This window comes from Tachypleus tridentatus, chromosome 13, assembly GCF_004210375.1.
Source record: "Tachypleus tridentatus isolate NWPU-2018 chromosome 13, ASM421037v1, whole genome shotgun sequence".
In the NCBI taxonomy this organism is placed as follows: Eukaryota; Metazoa; Arthropoda; class Merostomata; order Xiphosura; family Limulidae; genus Tachypleus; species Tachypleus tridentatus.
Genome location: NC_134837.1, coordinates 12515413 through 12537148, shown reverse-complemented (window position 1 = coordinate 12537148; position 21736 = coordinate 12515413). Strand labels below are relative to the sequence as shown.

Sequence of the window (21736 nt, the reverse complement as noted above, 5' to 3'; positions counted from 1 at the left end):
GTTTCTGAACATGTCAGCAGGAGGTCGACAGTTTCGTTAACCAGATGAGGAGTAGACTCAAGTTTCTGTACATATCAGCAGGTTAACAGTTTGGTTAACCAGATAAGGAGTAGACTAAAGTTTCTGAACATATCAGCAGGAGGTCGACAGTTTGGTTAACCAGATGAGGAGTAGACTCAAGTTTCTGTACATATCAGTAGGTTAACAGTTTGGTTAACCAGATAAGTAGTAGACTCATGTTTCTGAACATATCAGCAGGAGGTCGACAGTTTGGTTAACCAGATGAGGAGTAGACTCAAGTTTCTGTACATATCAGTAGGTTAACAGTTTGGTTAACCAGATAAGGAGTAGACTCAAGTTTCTGTACATATCAGCAGGTTAACAGTTTGGTTAACCAGATAAGGAGTAGACTAAAGTTTCTGAACATATCAGCAGGAGGTCGACAGTTTGGTTAACCAGATGAGGAGTAGACTCAAGTTTCTGTACATATCAGCAGGTTAACAGTTTGGTTAACCAGATAAGGAGTAGACTCAAGTTTCTGTACATATCAGTAGGTTAACAGTTTGGTTAACCAGATGAGGAGTAGACTCAAGTTTCTGTACATATCAGCAGGTTAACAGTTTGGTTAACCAGATAAGGAGTAGACTCAAGTTTCTGTACATATTAGCAGGAGGTCAACAGTTTGGTTAACCAGATAAGGAGTAGACTCAAGTTTCTGTACATATTAGCAGGAGGTCAACAGTTTGGTTAACCAGATAAGGAGTAGACTCAAGTTTCTGTACATATTAGCAGGAGGTCAACAGTTTGGTTAACCAGATAAGGAGTAGACTCAAGTTTCTGTACATATTAGCAGGAGGTCAACAGTTTGGTTAACCAGATAAGGAGTAGACTCAAGTTTCTGTACATATTAGCAGGAGGTCAACAGTTTGGTTAACCAGATAAGGAGTAGACTCAAGTTTCTGTTCATATCAGCAGGAGGTTAACAGTTTTGTTAACCAGATAAGGAGTAGACTCAAGTTTCTGTTCATATCAGCAGGAGGTTAACAGTTTTGTTAACCAGATAAGGAGTAGACTCAAGTTTCTGTACATATTAGCAGGTCAACAGTTTTGTTAACCAGATAAGGAGTAGACTCAAGTTTCTGTACATATTAGCAGGTCAACAGTTTGGTTAACCAGATAAGGAGTAGACTCATGTTTCTGTACATATCAGCAGGAGGTCAACAGTTTGGTTAACCAGATAAGGAGTAGACTCAAGTTTCTGTACATATTAGCAGGTCAACAGTTTGGTTAACCAGATAAGGAGTAGACTAAAGTTTCTGAACATATCAGCAGGAGGTCGACAGTTTGGTTAACCAGATAAGGAGTAGACTCAAGTTTCTGTACATATTAGCAGGTCAACAGTTTGGTTAATCAGATAAGGAGTAGACTAAAGTTTCTGAACATATCAGCAGGAGGTCGACAGTTTGGTTAACCATATGAGGAGTAGACTCAAGTTTCTGTACATATCAGCAGGTTAACAGTTTGGTTAACCAGATAAGGAGTAGACTCAAGTTTCTGAACATATCAGCAGGAGGTCGACAGTTTGGTTAACCAGATAAGGAGTAGACTCAAGTTTCTGTACATATTAGCAGGTCAACAGTTTGGTTAATCAGATAAGGAGTAGACTAAAGTTTCTGAACATATCAGCAGGAGGTCGACAGTTTGGTTAACCATATGAGGAGTAGACTCAAGTTTCTGTACATATCAGCAGGTTAACAGTTTGGTTAACCAGATAAGGAGTAGACTCAAGTTTCTGAACATATCAGCAGGAGGTCGACAGTTTGGTTAACCAGATGAGGAGTAGACTCAAGTTTCTCTACATATCAGTAGGTTAACAGTTTGGTTAACCAGATAAGGAGTAGACTAAAGTTTCTGTACATATATGCACAAGGTCAACAATTTGGTTAACCAGATAAGGAGTAGACTCAAGTTTCTGTACATATATGCACAAGGTCAACAATTTGGTTAACCAGATAAGGAGTAGACTCAAGTTTCTGTACATATATGCACAAGGTCAACAATTTGGTTAACCAGATGAGGAGTAGACTCATGTTTCTGTACATATTAGTAGGTGAACAGTTTGGTTAATCAGATAAGGAGTACACTCATGTTTCTGTACATATCAGCAGGAGGTCAACAGGTTGGTTAACCAGATAAGGAGTAGACTCAAGTTTCTGTACATATCAGCAGGTTAACAGTTTGGTTAACCAGATAAGGAGTAGACTAAAGTTTCTGAACATATCAGCAGGAGGTCGACAGTTTGGTTAACCAGATGAGGAGTAGACTCAAGTTTCTGTACATATCAGTAGGTTAACAGTTTGGTTAACCAGATAAGTAGTAGACTCATGTTTCTGAACATATCAGCAGGAGGTCGACAGTTTGGTTAACCAGATGAGGAGTAGACTCAAGTTTCTGTACATATCAGTAGGTTAACAGTTTGGTTAACCAGATAAGGAGTAGACTCAAGTTTCTGTACATATCAGCAGGTTAACAGTTTGGTTAACCAGATAAGGAGTAGACTAAAGTTTCTGAACATATCAGCAGGAGGTCGACAGTTTGGTTAACCAGATGAGGAGTAGACTCAAGTTTCTGTACATATCAGCAGGTTAACAGTTTGGTTAACCAGATAAGGAGTAGACTCAAGTTTCTGTACATATCAGTAGGTTAACAGTTTGGTTAACCAGATGAGGAGTAGACTCAAGTTTCTGTACATATCAGCAGGTTAACAGTTTGGTTAACCAGATAAGGAGTAGACTCAAGTTTCTGTACATATTAGCAGGAGGTCAACAGTTTGGTTAACCAGATAAGGAGTAGACTCAAGTTTCTGTACATATTAGCAGGAGGTCAACAGTTTGGTTAACCAGATAAGGAGTAGACTCAAGTTTCTGTACATATTAGCAGGAGGTCAACAGTTTGGTTAACCAGATAAGGAGTAGACTCAAGTTTCTGTACATATTAGCAGGAGGTCAACAGTTTGGTTAACCAGATAAGGAGTAGACTCAAGTTTCTGTACATATTAGCAGGAGGTCAACAGTTTGGTTAACCAGATAAGGAGTAGACTCAAGTTTCTGTTCATATCAGCAGGAGGTTAACAGTTTTGTTAACCAGATAAGGAGTAGACTCAAGTTTCTGTACATATTAGCAGGTCAACAGTTTTGTTAACCAGATAAGGAGTAGACTCAAGTTTCTGTACATATTAGCAGGTCAACAGTTTTGTTAACCAGATAAGGAGTAGACTCAAGTTTCTGTACATATTAGCAGGTCAACAGTTTGGTTAACCAGATAAGGAGTAGACTCATGTTTCTGTACATATCAGCAGGAGGTCAACAGTTTGGTTAACCAGATAAGGAGTAGACTCAAGTTTCTGTACATATTAGCAGGTCAACAGTTTGGTTAACCAGATAAGGAGTAGACTCAAGTTTCTGAACATATCAGCAGGAGGTCGACAGTTTGGTTAACCAGATGAGGAGTAGACTCAAGTTTCTCTACATATCAGTAGGTTAACAGTTTGGTTAACCAGATAAGGAGTAGACTCAAGTTTCTGTACATATCAGCAGGTTAACAGTTTGGTTAACCAGATAAGGAGTAGACTAAAGTTTCTGAACATATCAGCAGGAGGTCGACAGTTTGGTTAACCAGATAAGGAGCAGACTAAAGTTTCTGTACATATATGCACAAGGTCAACAATTTGGTTAACCAGATAAGGAGTAGACTAAAGTTTCTGTACATATATGCACAAGGTCAACAATTTGGTTAACCAGATAAGGAGTAGACTCAAGTTTCTGTACATATATGCACAAGGTCAACAATTTGGTTAACCAGATAAGGAGTAGACTCAAGTTTCTGTACATATATGCACAAGGTCAACAATTTGGTTAACCAGATGAGGAGTAGACTCATGTTTCTGTACATATTAGTAGGTGAACAGTTTGGTTAATCAGATAAGGAGTACACTCATGTTTCTGTACATATCAGCAGGAGGTCAACAGGTTGGTTAACCAGATAAGGAGTAGACTCAAGTTTCTGTACATATCAGCAGGTTAACAGTTTGGTTAACCAGATAAGGAGTAGACTAAAGTTTCTGAACATATCAGCAGGAGGTCGACAGTTTGGTTAACCAGATGAGGAGTAGACTCAAGTTTCTGTACATATCAGTAGGTTAACAGTTTGGTTAACCAGATAAGTAGTAGACTCATGTTTCTGAACATATCAGCAGGAGGTCGACAGTTTGGTTAACCAGATGAGGAGTAGACTCAAGTTTCTGTACATATCAGTAGGTTAACAGTTTGGTTAACCAGATAAGGAGTAGACTCAAGTTTCTGTACATATCAGCAGGTTAACAGTTTGGTTAACCAGATAAGGAGTAGACTAAAGTTTCTGAACATATCAGCAGGAGGTCGACAGTTTGGTTAACCAGATGAGGAGTAGACTCAAGTTTCTGTACATATCAGCAGGTTAACAGTTTGGTTAACCAGATAAGGAGTAGACTCAAGTTTCTGTACATATCAGTAGGTTAACAGTTTGGTTAACCAGATGAGGAGTAGACTCAAGTTTCTGTACATATCAGCAGGTTAACAGTTTGGTTAACCAGATAAGGAGTAGACTCAAGTTTCTGTACATATTAGCATGAGGTCAACAGTTTGGTTAACCAGATAAGGAGTAGACTCAAGTTTCTGTACATATTAGCAGGAGGTCAACAGTTTGGTTAACCAGATAAGGAGTAGACTCAAGTTTCTGTACATATTAGCAGGAGGTCAACAGTTTGGTTAACCAGATAAGGAGTAGACTCAAGTTTCTGTACATATTAGCAGGAGGTCAACAGTTTGGTTAACCAGATAAGGAGTAGACTCAAGTTTCTGTACATATTAGCAGGAGGTCAACAGTTTGGTTAACCAGATAAGGAGTAGACTCAAGTTTCTGTTCATATCAGCAGGAGGTTAACAGTTTTGTTAACCAGATAAGGAGTAGACTCAAGTTTCTGTACATATTAGCAGGTCAACAGTTTTGTTAACCAGATAAGGAGTAGACTCAAGTTTCTGTACATATTAGCAGGTCAACAGTTTGGTTAACCAGATAAGGAGTAGACTCATGTTTCTGTACATATCAGCAGGAGGTCAACAGTTTGGTTAACCAGATAAGGAGTAGACTCAAGTTTCTGTACATATTAGCAGGTCAACAGTTTGGTTAACCAGATAAGGAGTAGACTAAAGTTTCTGAACATATCAGCAGGAGGTCGACAGTTTGGTTAACCAGATAAGGAGTAGACTCAAGTTTCTGTACATATTAGCAGGTCAACAGTTTGGTTAATCAGATAAGGAGTAGACTAAAGTTTCTGAACATATCAGCAGGAGGTCGACAGTTTGGTTAACCATATGAGGAGTAGACTCAAGTTTCTGTACATATCAGCAGGTTAACAGTTTGGTTAACCAGATAAGGAGTAGACTCAAGTTTCTGTACATATCAGCAGGTTAACAGTTTGGTTAACCATATGAGGAGTAGACTCAAGTTTCTGTACATATCAGCAGGTTAACAGTTTGGTTAACCAGATAAGGAGTAGACTCAAGTTTCTGAACATATCAGCAGGAGGTCGACAGTTTGGTTAACCAGATGAGGAGTAGACTCAAGTTTCTCTACATATCAGTAGGTTAACAGTTTGGTTAACCAGATAAGGAGTAGACTCAAGTTTCTGTACATATCAGCAGGTTAACAGTTTGGTTAACCAGATAAGGAGTAGACTAAAGTTTCTGAACATATCAGCAGGAGGTCGACAGTTTGGTTAACCAGATAAGGAGCAGACTAAAGTTTCTGTACATATATGCACAAGGTCAACAATTTGGTTAACCAGATAAGGAGTAGACTAAAGTTTCTGTACATATATGCACAAGGTCAACAATTTGGTTAACCAGATAAGGAGTAGACTCAAGTTTCTGTACATATATGCACAAGGTCAACAATTTGGTTAACCAGATAAGGAGTAGACTCAAGTTTCTGTACATATATGCACAAGGTCAACAATTTGGTTAACCAGATGAGGAGTAGACTCATGTTTCTGAACATATTAGTAGGTGAACAGTTTGGTTAATCAGATAAGGAGTACACTCATGTTTCTGTACATATCAGCAGGAGGTCAACAGGTTGGTTAACCAGATAAGGAGTAGACTCAAGTTTCTGTACATATTAGCAGGTCAACAGTTTGGTTAACCAGATAAGGAGTACACTCATGTTTCTGTACATATTAGCAGGAGGTCAACAGTTTGGTTAACCAGATAAGGAGTACACTCATGTTTCTGTACATATTAGCAGGAGGTCAACAGTTTGGTTAACCAGATAAGGAGTAGACTCAAGTTTCTGTACATATTAGCAGGTCAACAGTTTGGTTAACCAGATAAGGAGTAGACTCAAGTTTCTGTACATATCAGTAGGTCAACAGTTTGGTTAACCAGATAAGGAGTAGACTCAAGTTTCTTGATGAGATTTGTTGTAACTGAAGTAAAGAGAAGTGTATGTGAGAAGTGTGTTCTAAATGAGAAGGTAATTTCGATCTGGGTTTTGTTTGTTTCGAGGTACGTTAAAAACACTAGTTTCTGATCATGTATTAGAAGGTTTTTCATCTGTATTTAAGTTTTCCAAAAAGATCTGTAAAATTGTCAGAAGTGTTTTGGAATTAATTAAAATTAACAAATAACTTGTGTGTGTTTTGTTGTGGTATGAAAGATTTTATTATTCAACTTTACTACTTCCACAGCTGAGTACCATGATATTTGTCCTGCTGGACCAGGATTTCGACCAAATACCTTAACAGTAATTATGGAAGGTAAATATTATCTGTAACTCATCATATTTCTTCACTTATACATTTTATTCCACTTAAAATGAAACTAAATTATCAGATTTTTGACCAACTATTTTTCTTTCAGGTGCACAAAAAGGATTTCTAGTAAAATCTTTGTCATGTATAAATACATGCTTTATTACTTAAAGCAGTGACATAAGATATTCATATTTGTATAATTTAGGTAACTGACAGTTTCTTCTGTGTTATATTCACATGGTTTAGCAGTAACATAAGATATCCATATTTACATATTTTGAGTAATTGAAACTAAGTTATATTAAGAAGTTTTAGCAAAACACAGAATATCCAGTTTAGTATGTTTTTGATATTTTAATGTTTTGTATAAGTTATAGGAAAAGTATTTTGAACAATAAAGTAGAATGTGGAAATTTGAATATTTTTGTTAGATATCAATGAATGTGAGGACTTTCCAGACGTTTGTGTCAATGGTAGATGTTCCAACACCTTCGGCAGTTTTATGTGTATTTGTTTAGATGGATATGAACTTGATGAAAGTCACAGAAGTTGTATTGGTAAGTAACTTTTGGTGTAAGTCTCTAGTTGGTACATGTGTAAGTTAACAAATGGTACTTTATAATTTTTAAGTATTGACATTGTTGGCTAGGGTATGTGTACAGTTGGTAAGTGACAAATTTCTAAGTATGTGTTTTCAGGTAATTTATGAGTATATTGTTAGTTAAATTATTCACATGGTTGGTTTGTTGTAAATGTATTCATACAGTTAATGTTAGAATATGTTTCTTGTTTCGTGTATTTATATAATAAGCATGGTGACTGTTTGTGTGAATGGGCAACAAATGTTTTCATTTTATTTTTTATCTTCTCTTAATAAATTATCATTTAGCTTATTTACTTTTATTGAAGTGAGTTTAATTTGTATTGTCTTTAACTTTTGCCAGTTTATTTTCTGATTAACTATAGCTAAATGACCAGTATAAGTTTAACACTGTTATAAAAAGTAAGGACTAAAAGTTGCACAATGTTAATATTTTCAGCTGTAATTTCAGATTACTTCAATGTATTTATTCACATTGTGTGTAAATGAGTTTGGTATATTTGGGTATCTTGTGACTAGAATGGTCAATATATTCATACATTTTTAAGTTAATTATATTGTTTATCAGTATATTCATTAATTTTGTAAGTGGCTAATAAATTAGTTATTCACAGTGACCCTTTTTGCTCACAAGTTATCTCCAGATTGAATTAAATTAACTTGATGGCATCATTTTGTAAGTTATCCAGATTCACCTCTTGTATGATCCACATGGGACTATATAATTTTCCTTCTTATATCCACATATATATTTTTTCCTACCTTTAACCCACTATATTTTAATGCCTCCCAATTTTTATTGCATAGATAGTGTAAAATAAATTATTCTCAGATGGTTTTCTGTTACAAAGATGAATAAAACACTCTGATTGGTCAGTTAATATATTCGTGTTTCTTAAATGATTAGGTTTATGTATTTATATAAGGAGTAAGTGACCATTTATCAGTTAATGTATTTGTGTGTTTATTAAATGTCTAGTTTATATATTTATATAACCAGTTTTTCTCCAGACACTTAAGTTTCTCCATGCATCAAGGGAATAGGAATATATATATATATATATATATATTTTAATCAGTTAATTTCTCAACAAAATATTTAAACAGAATTGCACTCACTCAGTCAGCATGTCCCTACTCCAGTCCTTGTTGACTGCTCTCTCAAATTGATTTCATGACCACATAGAAAAACAAATGTATGTGTTCCACTCCAAATGCAGAATAACAGTCTGTACGTATATCATCCTGCATACTAGGTAACATCTTCTTTGTCTCTCAACAATCTACTCTACATGCCAAAATTAATATAAACCTGGTGTTTGTGTCAAAATCTGACATTTACCTTTTTACTGCATTGGATTAAGGGAATCTTAAGCTTCTGACTATCCCAGGTTGTCTTTCAGGTTCCAAAATCTTTATTTGAGGCTTAAAAGATATTAAAACCTAAATTTCTACTATAAGTTTGATGTGATTTAGAATTTTTTAGTTAGTATATTAGTGTCTTTATTAAATGACTATGTTTATGTATTTATATAACCAGTAAGTGATCAGTTTGTAAGTTAGTATATATATATATATATATATATATATATATTTGTTAGATCATTTGGTTGTCAGTTAATGTATTTATATAACCAGAAACGGATTCATTAATCAGTTTGTTTAGTTAGTCAGTTTGTACATAATTGATAAAGCTGTTTCTTGAGTTTTTAAATATATAAAATAATTGTTATATTTCAGTATTATGTTCATGACTATTGTTACTCTATTCATATGAATAATAAAGGACTAAGTTATTAGTCATATTTTTACAGGCAGTTTATTTTACTAGTTTATTAGTGATAGAGTGAAGTATTTGAGAAAACGAATCATTGTTTATTAAAATGTTCTAAGGCTGTCTTTACTTGCTACACATAAAGCACAATTTAAATGTGATGCAAGGGAAGTCTTTAATTTGTGAAGGAAGGCTAGTCTTCCAGAATCACTTATGTTTATTTGTTGTTTTCTTACTTGTTTTTTAACTGTTATGACTAAAATGTAATGTAATAAATTGGATCACATAAAAACTGTCCCTAGAAATATTGAGGACCTTGGTTTTTGTTGTATAATGTCACATACTTGTACTTATGTAAAGGTATATAAAATAAATTCAAAAGACATAATTTCAAGAAATACTCTTTCATGATTTGAGGAAATACATTTCTTTCTCTTACAGATATAGATGAATGTAAAACTCAGCCAGACATCTGTGGAGCAGGCACATGTATCAATAACATTGGAAGCTACACCTGTTTATGTCCTCCTGGCTTTGATATTTTACTAATAGGAAGACCAACATGTATCGGTAGGACCATACTTTCTGTGTTTTAATTGTTTGTTGAAACTAATGCAATATACATTCCTCTTAATGATAAAATACCACTATTTCTTCCTCAACATTTGTTGCACGTTACTATCACTTTTACCTAGTTGTAGGCCTAATTAAATAAATAACATTTTCGTTTCAACAGAAACTTACTTGCTGATGGTACTTTAATTAATGTACAAATCAAATTACTTGTAGTTCTATAATTTCATGGCTAATCAGTCAAGAAAGTGAACATATATATGTTAGTTATTGTTTACATGAATTGCTAATTTTCCAGTCACTGAAAGAACTCAGACTGACACACTATTTATACGTGTTTCCAGGGATTTTGCAGAGTGTAATGTATTAGTATAATGTTTCAGTGCATGTTACCACATAATACTGCCTAGCCATTAGTGCATTGTCCAATCAGATACAAGAGAGCTAACATCTTGTCCATTAACTTGTATGTTTAGTAGTTACAAAAGATTATTATGAAAGTCACTTTGGTATGGTAAGTATCATTTCATAAGTTCTAATAATGTAACTTGATGTTACCATGAAATACAATTTATGTCCTTTCATTACTAGTTGTACTATTTGAAGAACTTTAGTTGCTTATTGCCAAAAGATTTATCTGATCTTATATTTGTGGGAAAAGTGTTAAATAAATGAAATATGAAACTTAGAGAAAACAAAAACCAATTCACTAAAAGATAATTCTTTGAGGATTTATGCCAGACACTGCTAGTATAAAAAAATAAAGCAGGACGTATTGTTACTGACTGTAACGTATTTTGTAATGCAGCAGCTTCATAATGTTTAAATTTTTACACATCTTCTCTACATTAACTTTTTATATATTTGTCACTTTCAGTTCTTGTTGCTTATTTCATAAGTCTTAGTACTAATAATCCATCAGATTCATTTAACATCTGTTGATTTTTCCTACAGATGTTAGAACCTCTTCATGTTTCAGAAGATACTACAGAGACCCAAACACAAATCAGTTTGTATGTCTACATCCCCTCATGGTAAATCAGACGAAGATGACGTGCTGTTGTTCTGTTGGACGTGCTTGGGGAGACCTGTGTGAACCATGTCCCAGAAATGGCACAGGTAATGACTAGTCATTTTTCAGAGTTTTTTTTTTAAACTCCTTAGACCAAATGTAATTAACTTCTAGACTTACTAAGATCAACATTCATTCACAACTAAAATATTTCATTTCATTATTTAATTCACATCAGTTTAATATTGACTGTGTATGAAATATACTTCAAATGTTATCAGAGTAACCGATGCTTATTCTGATATTAATTATAATGGGTTATTCATGCTGTTTTAGAAATGATTATAATGGTACCTTTTTTATTGCATTCTTTCTTGGTTCTTTATTTGTAACAAAGTCAGGTTTTGGTGTTTCTTAGAGAAGAGATAATTAGACGTTTTCTATTTGAATTTTTTTACATTTTTCTTGTTTTAAGTAAGATTAATGTATTACTTTTTGATTTTGTTACATATTTTGAAATGTGCTAAATAGCCCTTGATTTTTCATAATAAGCTAAAAGTATGTATTTTATTCAGTATTTAGCTATTCACATAAAGTATCTTTTGTGTTGTACTTTCAATATTTTCTGATTATTTTACAGAGGCATACATGAAGTTGTGTGAGGATCCCCGGACAAAGCCTGCAGGTAACTTCTCCATTGATTTTTAGTTTTGTTCACAGTGTGAAAAATTGATTATTAAATCCCATAAAAATTATTTCATATGTAATATGGGTTCAAATATTCATTACATGTATTCCAAATTTCCACAGGTTACTAGTTTCTTAACCTTAAATTACACTGCACAACAATTCTTTTGAAACATTTTGCTTCCTGAAAAGTTTATGCTGACTGTGACAGGTACCTGGTGGGTATGCATAAATATAGTTTTGGTTCTGCTTCATCACGTAGGAACTCTGAGAAATAGTTAACTGTTTACTGGCAATAACATATTCAATTGCATTTATATTTCTAAAACACTATTAAGTTTAACATAATTAAAAGTGTTTTGCTCCTGATCTTTGTTTGTATTCAATGTCCGATGCATCACGTTGCAATGTCCAACAGTAGTCAGCAAGCATTGACGGATTCCAGTTGCCCTGATATCATTTTTCCATTGTAACAATGTCCTAGTGAAACCAAGATTTTGATGAAATGGTACATGATGGGCAAATTTGGATGTGATTTTCATGATCAGCAGCCAAAAATCTGTAAGGAACACTCAACAGTGTTCAAGAAACAAAAACTTTGTTGTGCAGTGTTATTTTCCTGCTTTAGAGATGTATCGAGAAAAAAACATAATGCTTAATTGTGTCAGCAGTTTTAGATCTTGTACTTTTAAATATTTTGTTGTAATGATAAAGGTGCTATCAGAAATATTCCTTTCTGTAGATATGGATGAATGCAAAGCCATAATGTGTGAAAATGGACGTTGTATTAACACTATGGGGAGCTTCGTCTGCCAGTGCTACGAAGGATACAGATACGATGAACGTATGATCAAGTGTGAAGGTATTTAGCAGTTTTTTAATAAATGTATTCCAAATTAGAATTTGTACTTGATAGGTTTTTAGTTAATATTAGTTTAATTTTATTGTTATCTTTTGAAATTATCAAACGGCCAAAAAGGAGCATTTTAAAAGCTTCAAAACCATATACCTTAATGAATGATACTAGAGCAATAGTAGTAGAATAGTTTCCTTGTTAATCTTTTAAAGTAATAACTGATGTATTAATGTTTTTGCTACCTTTTTTTGAAGATAACAGTTTAGTGAATGGATCTTAGAGTTATTCAGTTACAAGGATGACATGTATAGAAGACTCATCAGTAGTCTTTATTATATGAAGTATTTGTTTTTAAAACTTGTTGTGACTTTTGTATGATTGGATATTTCAGTGTGAAAACAGTTATAATAAATAACAGTATAAGATCAGATTACTAAAGAATCTATAGTAAAACCATATTAGTGATTTAAGTTAATGCATATGTTATGATCATGGATAAATAACTTGTATTTTCTTAGATAAAATGATAAAAGCCCTGTACTCCAAGTATTTTCCAAATGTGAACCTGAAAGGTCTACCTATGGAGAGGTCTTGAGTTATAGGGTTTTTTTTCTTTTATATTAAGATGTCTTGAACCTATTTGTTTTTCTGACATTGTTATTTTCCAAACCATTACTGTACAGGAAAGAATGAAGGTTTTAAATAAAAATATGCACTATTAAGACTGCACTTTGTGATTCTCCAATTAATTTTGGACATGAGTAACTCTTGTCTAGATAATATTTTATGATAATAGTAGTTTGAATTCTCTAAACATTTATACTGAATGGCTGGTGCAGACATAAACGAGTGTGCAGAAAGACAAGGTATTTGCCAGGGACTGTCTCATTGTGTTAACACACCAGGTAGTTTTGAATGTTATTGTCCTGAAGGGTATCAGCTGTCAGCAAACCGTAGAAACTGTACAGGTAAGTAAATGATATTTCTATGTTTCTGTTAGCCAAATGTGACATTTTAGTTATGTTACTCTTAAATGTAAATTAATACAAGGTGTTTTTTCTTCTAATATGCAATTAGCTTCATTAATTTGTTAATATGTGATTAAATTTGACAAAAGGAAAAAAAAATGTATTTGGGAAAATAAGTTGGGAGGTAAGGCCTAATATTTTATCTTTTAATGTGATCTTCCCCTGTGGAACAACAATAAATTTACACACACTGCTAAAATCTGGGGTTCAGTTTCCCCATTGGACACAGTAGATAGCTCATTGTGGCTTTGTTATAAACAAATATACCTGTATTAATGGGTGACATTATATTAAGTCACAACATTTGTTGTTTGATACTTTTTATTCTTATGGCTACAGAATTACAGTAAAGTAAAACATTATTCAGGTGAATATTACTGAACATAAAATCCAATTATTAAATGTATTCATGTAATAAACATAACATTATCATTCTAAAGATTTTTGTGATAGTGTAAACATCTCATCTCTTGTATAGAACAACTGGAGTGTAGGTTTTTTTGCATTCTTATACCTAGCTTTGAATATTCTTTATGTTAAATTTGTTGTTTTTTCCTAACACATCACACTGTTCGTGGAATATTTCTAGTATTATTTGAAGTGCTTATATATTTGTTATAGAACTAAGTAAAGTTTACAATTTGGCATTATACATTTTTTTTTTTGTTAGAATTTGCAGCATAAAAAAATTCACTTACCACTCTGGAGCTGTTCTTGTGACCTGTTTAATGTGTTGATGGAGTAATAAATGTTACAGTTTGTAGATTTGTTAGTGTTGTATTTAATTCTTAATAAACATTACAGTTTGTAGATTTGTTAGTGTTGTATTTAATTCTTAATAAACATTACAGTTTGTAGATTTGTTAGTGTTGTATTTAATTCTTAATAAACATTACAGTTTGTAATTTTTTAGTGTTGTATTTAATTCTTAATAAACATTACAGTTTGTAGATTTGTTAGTGTTGTATTTAATTCTTAATAAACATTACAGTTTATAGTTTTGTTAGTGTAGTATTTAGTTCTTAATAAACATTACAGTTTGTAGTTTTGTTAGTGTAGTATTTAGTTCTTAATAAACATTACAGTTTGTAGCTTTTTAGTGTTGTATTTAATTCTTAATAAATGTTACAGTTTATAGTTTTGTTAGTGTAGTATTTAATTCTTAATAAACATTACAGTTTGTAATTTTTTAGTGTTGTATTTAATTCTTAATAAACATTACAGTTTGTAGATTTGTTAGTGTTGTATTTAATTCTTAATAAACATTACAGTTTGTAGATTTGTTAGTGTTGTATTTAATTCTTAATAAACATTACAGTTTATAGTTTTGTTAGTGTAGTATTTAATTCTTAATAAACATTACAGTTTATAGTTTTGTTAGTGTAGTATTTAGTTCTTAATAAACATTACAGTTTGTAGCTTTTTAGTGTTGTATTTAATTCTTAATAAATGTTACAGTTTATAGTTTTGTTAGTGTCATATTTAATTCTTAATAAACATTACGGTTTGTAGTTTTTTTAGTGTCGTATTTAGTTCTTAATAAACATTACGGTTTGTAGTTTTTTTAGTGTCGTATTTAGTTCTTAATAAACATTACAGTTTGTAGATTTGTTAGTGTCGTATTTAGTTCTTAATAAACATTACAGTTTGTAGATTTGTTAGTGTTGTATTTAATTCTTAATAAACATTAACGTTTGTAGATTTGTTAGTGTTGTATTTAATTCTTAATAAACATTACAGTTTGTAGATTTGTTAGTGTTGTATTTAATTCTTAATAAACATTACAGTTTGTAGATTTGTTAGTGTTGTATTTAATTCTTAATAAACATTACAGTTTGTAGTTTTGTTAGTGTCATATTTAGTTCTTAATAAACATTATGGTTTGTAGTTTCTTTAGTGTCGTATTTAGTTCTTAATAAACATTACAGTTTGTAGTTTTCTTTAGTGTTGTATTTAATTCTTAATAAACATTACAGTTTGTAGTTTTGTTAGTGTTGTATTTAATTCTTAATAAACATTAGTTTGTAGATTTGTTAGTGTTGCATTTAATTCTTAATAAACATTAGTTTGTAGATTTGTTAGTGTTGTATTTAGTTCTTAATAAACATTACAGTGTAGTTTCATTAATGTTGTGTTTAAACACTGGTAATGCTATATTACTATCATAAGGTTTACATGTGTGTGTCTATGTATAGCTTGCATATTATAAAAAAACTATCAGAATGGTATATGTAACTTCATTATTACTAAGTACATTAATTGTTATTAACAGTACTGTAAAACAATGACGAATTTAATATAAAATAAGCATTAAAAGATTTTAGTAAAGATGCATTTGTTAGTTCTAGTTTTTACATTAAAGCCACAGTGGATAATGCCTGTGGTTCTAGCCCCAAATCAAATCAGATTTTCTGCAAATCAGACATTGTGTTTAAAACAATACTGTATTTTGTTTGTTTTTTATCAATAGTAAATTGTGCATAGTTTGAAGGTCAGTCAGTCTCATGACACTGGAACAAACCTTTAGTGTCAGTTAGAATAAACTTTTTAGTGGACAAGATATTCGAGTTTTCAAAACTACTATTTTTAAACTGAGAGTATTATGTTCTCAATCCAGATTTGAATGAATGTGTAGACATATGTCAACATGGACGGTGTACAAACCTTCAGGGAAGTTTCCAGTGTACTTGTAATGAAGGTTATTACCTGTCACAAGATAGGAGAGACTGTTTAGGTAAGTGTTTTTTTTATTATTTAATATTAACTTGTATTTTAAACATACAAGGGCTTATTTGATATTATAGTTAAAAAAATTCTGAATTTATTATATGTTAGAAAACGATTAGAAATTGTTTGTTTTAAAATGTCCATAAATGCTGATGTATCACTAACTTCTGTGACTGTAGATATTGATGAATGCACTCGAAGACCTGGAATATGTCTTAATGGAACTTGTGAGAACACACCAGGATCTTACCAATGCACTTGTAACTCTGGATTTTTCATAACACCAGAGGGTGATTGTGTGGGTAAGTTATTAAGCGAGATACAGTATTTTGTTTTCACTCCGAAAAGCAACTGCTTATACGAGTAAATCTATATTAGTGTTCTTCATACAGAAATGATTTATATTTATAGAATGATGGTATTAGTGTTCTTCATACAGAAATGATTTATATTTATAGAATGATGGTATTAGTGTTCTTCATGCAGAAGTGATTTATATTTATAGGATGATGGTATTAGTGTTCTTCATACAGAAATGATTTATATTTATAGAATGATGGTATTAGTGTTTTTCATGCAGAAATGATTTATATTTATAGGATGATGGTATTAGTGTTCTTCATACAGAAATGATTTATATTTATAGAATGATGGTATTAGTGTTCTTCATGCAGAAATGATTTATATTTATAGAATGATGGTATTAGTGTTCTTCATGCAGAAATGATTTATATTTATAGAATGATGGTATTAGTGTTCTTCATGCGGAAATGATTTATATTTATAGAATGATGGTATTAGTGTTCTTCATGCAGAAATGATTTATATTTATAGAATGATGGTATCAGTGTTCTTCATACAGAAATGATTTATATTTATAGAATGATGGTATTAGTGTTCTTCATACAGAAATGATTTATATTTATAGAATGATGGTATTAGTGTTCTTCATACAGAAATGATTTATATTTATAGAATGATGGTATTAGTGTTCTTCAAACAGAAATGATTTATATTTATAGAATGATGGTGTTAGTGTTCTTCATACAGAAATGATTTATATTTATAGAATGATGGTATTAGTGTTCTTCATACAGAAATGATTTATATTTATAGAATGATGGTATTAGTGTTCTTCAAACAGAAATGATTTATATTTATAGAATGATGGTATTAGTGTTCTTCATACAGAAATGATTTATATTTATAGAATGATGGTATTAGTGTTCTTCATACAGAAATGATTTATATTTATAGAATGATGGTATTAGTGTTCTTCATGCAGAAATGATTTATATTTATAGAATGATGGTATTAGTGTTCTTCATGCAGAAATGATTTATATTTATAGAATGATGGTATTAGTGTTCTTCATGCAGAAATGATTTATATTTATAGAATGATGGTATTAGTGTTCTTCATGCAGAAATGATTTATATTTATAGAATGATGGTATTAGTGTTCTTCATGCAGAAATGATTTATATTTATAGAATGATGGTATTAGTGTTCTTCATGCAGAAATGATTTATATTTATAGAATGATGGTATTAGTGTTCTTCATGCAGAAATGATTTATATTTATAGAATGATGGTATTAGTGTTCTTCATGCAGAAATGATTTATATTTATAGAATGATGGTATTAGTGTTCTTCATGCAGAAATGATTTATATTTATAGAATGATGGTATTAGTGTTCTTCATGCAGAAATGATTTATATTTATAGAATGATGGTATTAGTGTTCTTCATGCAGAAATGATTTATATTTATAGAATGATGGTATTAGTGTTCTTCATGCAGAAATGATTTATATTTATAGAATGATGGTATCAGTGTTCTTCATGCAGAAATGATTTATATTTATAGAATGATGGTGTTAGTGTTCTTCATACAGAAATGATTTATATTTATAGAATGATGGTGTTAGTGCTCTTCATACAGAAATGATTTATATTTATAGAATGATGGTATTAGTGTTCTTCATACAGAAATGATTTATATTTATAGAATGATGGTATTAGTGTTCTTCAAACAGAAATGATTTATATTTATAGAATGATGGTGTTAGTGTTCTTCATACAGAAATGATTTATATTTATAGAATGATGGTATTAGTGTTCTTCATACAGAAATGATTTATATTTATAGAATGATGGTATTAGTGTTCTTCAAACAGAAATGATTTATATTTATAGAATGATGGTATTAGTGTTCTTCAAACAGAAATGATTTATATTTATAGAATGATGGTATTAGTGTTCTTCATACAGAAATGATTTATATTTATAGAATGATGGTATTAGTGTTCTTCATACAGAAATGATTTATATTTATAGAATGATGGTATTAGTGTTCTTCAAACAGAAATGATTTATATTTATAGAATGATGGTATTAGTGTTCTTCATACAGAAATGATTTATATTTATAGAATGATGGTATTAGTGTTCTTCAAACAGAAATGATTTATATTTATAGAATGATGGTTATTTAATTATTACACACCATGGATCAACTGTAAATTAATATAAAGAGATCAGATTAATTCTGTGTCTTCAAATAAATGAGATTTAAATTTTTTAATTTCTTTCTAATGAGCAGAAGGGAAATAATGTTAAATTAATGACACCATTTTAACAGATAAGGATGAATGCCGCACCATACCAGGACTATGCCTGAATGGTCGCTGTGTTAATACCATTGGAAGCTTTGTAATTGTCAAGATGGCTATGAACTTAGTTTAGACAAACGTAACTGCATTGGTGAGCTATAATAATTATTAAAATCTAATTGTGTTTTTTTTGTTACACCTTATTTTTGACAGTTAAATATTAATTGTTTTCATTATCTGAGTATTAATTAGTCATCAATGTATATATTTTTCAACTAGATATTAATTACTTTATAATGGCTGCTGTTATCTTCAGATAACTCTTGAAAAGGACTCTTTCTGGTAGTAAGAACCAAAGTTTGTTCTGCAGTTTTATAGTTCAAGGCTGGTTTGCTATGCTCTTAATAAATTATAATTAGATTTAGGGGAATTTTATGCTAACTATGACAAAATTTAACATCTCAACATTACAATCTCTAAAAAGGTACTTAATTTCAGTTTTTTCAAAAAACTTGTATTAATTTTTGCATTGAAGTTGCATAAAAATTTCAATATCATTGTTTTCAAGTATTGTTTGATAATTGCAACATTTATATATTTTAGTGTTTGGTAATAGTTATAAGTTTGTGCTCCTTCATCAACATCTAGATTTACAAGTTTAATTGTTTTGTGCCCCATTCTGGACATCCTTTGATCACAACTGTCAAAATCATGTTTTTAAATGGTTGCAACATAATACTAAATTATCTGAATAAACAACATTTCCCACCTTATAGCTAAAAAATTCATACACCTCACTTACAGTTTTGAGTCCTTTGAAAGTAATATATCTTATTTATTGAGCTAGAATTAGAACAGTTTGAAGCTGTACATGAACTAACCATTTTAGTGTTATTCAACTCAAACATTAATTGTAAAAAACAGACCTTATAACTTCTGATAATTATGATAAGTTTTATTGTGTGATGAAAAATTTCAAGTCAACTTACTGTAAATAGCAATGCAATGTTGTATTCATCTCGAGCAGAATTGGCACCAAAGTAAGCTTTAGTTGCATGTTGTGCAACAAGCAAGCAACACTCTTTTAATGTTAATTTTATTATTTGAAATAAATTTGTTTTCACTTACATGCATCAGTAAATATGTTAGAATAATTAGTATAAAAACTTTATAGCTAGTTAGAGACATGTTAAATATTTTTTGTCTTATCTTCCTTTTTTAACCTGCCAATTTCCATATGTATTATAGATTCAGTCTTTTCAAAACAAAAATTCTATAAAGTTGAAGAGTACACAAATTGGTTTCTCTGTTTGTTTTATGTACTCAAGTATTCTGTAAGAAGTATTTAGACACAATTAAAGTATTCCGTTTCTTCTTGGTTATTGTACATAATACTGTTTGAGGGTTCTTAGATCATTCTTTTTTTAATTTTATAGAAGATACATTTTGAGAGAAGACAAATTAACCTGTTTTGTTTTAACTTGAATATTTTACTGTGCAGAATTTGGGAACATACACGAGCTAACTGATTTGTTTTCTCTTTGTTTTTAGTATGTGCAGTTTAAGTTGCATGTTATAATTTTTAATATTTCATAATAGATACAATTTGAGTGGTAAATATATTAGACTTAGAGTTTTTTTGTGGGCACAACCTGTTTGTGTATTAATTATTTTGTTTTTTTTCTCAAATCTAATAACTATTTTGAGAGTATACTAATTAGTTCTATTTATTATCATCCCAGATGTCAACGAGTGTGAAACGTTTAATTATTGTTCAGAGTGGACATGCCAAAATTCAGAAGGATCATTTCAGTGTATCTGTCCTGATGGTTATGTTGTGACTCAAGACAAAAAAAGCTGCCAAGGTTTGTGTACTTTTAGACCTTTGAGGTATTTTTAATTTGGGAGTTAGGTAAAAAAAAAAGGTAAGAAATATTAGCATAAACTAATCCTGGTAAAAATAAGGAAAAATGTACTTCTTTTTTATACTGTTTTTTTCATTTTTGATTTTAGAGAAGTTTCAAAAATTGTATTATGTTTTTACTTGGAATGCATAATTTGTATTTAATGACTTAGGACTAATAAAATAATTAAAATGAGGACTTTAAGTAAAAAATTATGATGTATTTTTTTTATAATATAAATAATTTAACAAAGGAATCAGTTAATGAAAATACATAAGATGTATAAGCCCAATTGATTTTAAATCTCATGAATTCAGATATTGATGAATGCCGGACTATACAGAATGTTTGCCATGGAGGAACATGCACAAATACACCTGGGGAATACTTGTGTATATGTCCAATTGGTTTCAAAGTGTCAGATGATGGCAAGGATTGCACTGGTAAGACTCAACTTTAATATTGAATTTTTCAAAGTGTCAGATGATATAATGAAACACATTGGTAAGATTCAACCTTAATATATTGTTTCAACCTGTCAGATGAAGGCATGGAATTTGTTGGTGAGATTTGGTGCTAATGTTACAATATTTAGTTTTCAGTAGAGTAATAAACTTTAGTAATACTAATGATATGCTCTATTAGTGGAGAAAATAAAGAGTTTAGATTATTGAAAATAAAGCTTGAAATCAACAAAGAAAATACTTTTTCTATTTTAGAGGAACTTGGTTAGAAATATTAGTTTTATTAATATGTTGCACCTCACAGCAAATACCAGAAACAGTAGATTATGTTACTAAAGACTTCTAAGTTGTGTGATAGGCATAGGTGAAGCCACATAGTTGAGTAACATCATGTATATGATTGTACTTGTGAGCAGTTTCCACTTTCTCTCAGTCACATAGAATCAGTGATCCAGTAATAATTGGGTAGAAATAAAAAATTATATATGAAGTTTTCACATTTCTTAATAATTGTTTATTTTTAAGATGTGTACTTCTACAAATAAATCACTCCAGTCTGGCTGCTGAAGAGATTACTTTCCATTAAAGAACTTTTGCAGTGTAGATAGTGAAACCAACTAGGTGTTCAGGCTTTATTTGACAGTGGGT

General features: G+C 31.1%; 1 protein-coding gene across 1 annotated transcript in view; it reads left to right on the top strand.

Moving 5' to 3' along the window:
* Positions 1-21736, top strand: part of LOC143240634 (fibrillin-1-like) — a 209582-nt gene that overhangs the window by 139373 nt on the left and 48473 nt on the right. Inside the window, 13 exon segments of the mRNA XM_076483387.1 lie at positions 6785-6853; positions 7282-7407; positions 9667-9795; positions 10753-10917; positions 11451-11495; positions 12240-12359; positions 13193-13321; positions 15999-16115; positions 16288-16410; positions 18750-18815; positions 18818-18871; positions 20463-20585; positions 20942-21067. Coding sequence (XP_076339502.1) covers positions 6785-6853; positions 7282-7407; positions 9667-9795; positions 10753-10917; positions 11451-11495; positions 12240-12359; positions 13193-13321; positions 15999-16115; positions 16288-16410; positions 18750-18815; positions 18818-18871; positions 20463-20585; positions 20942-21067 — 1392 coding nt within the window.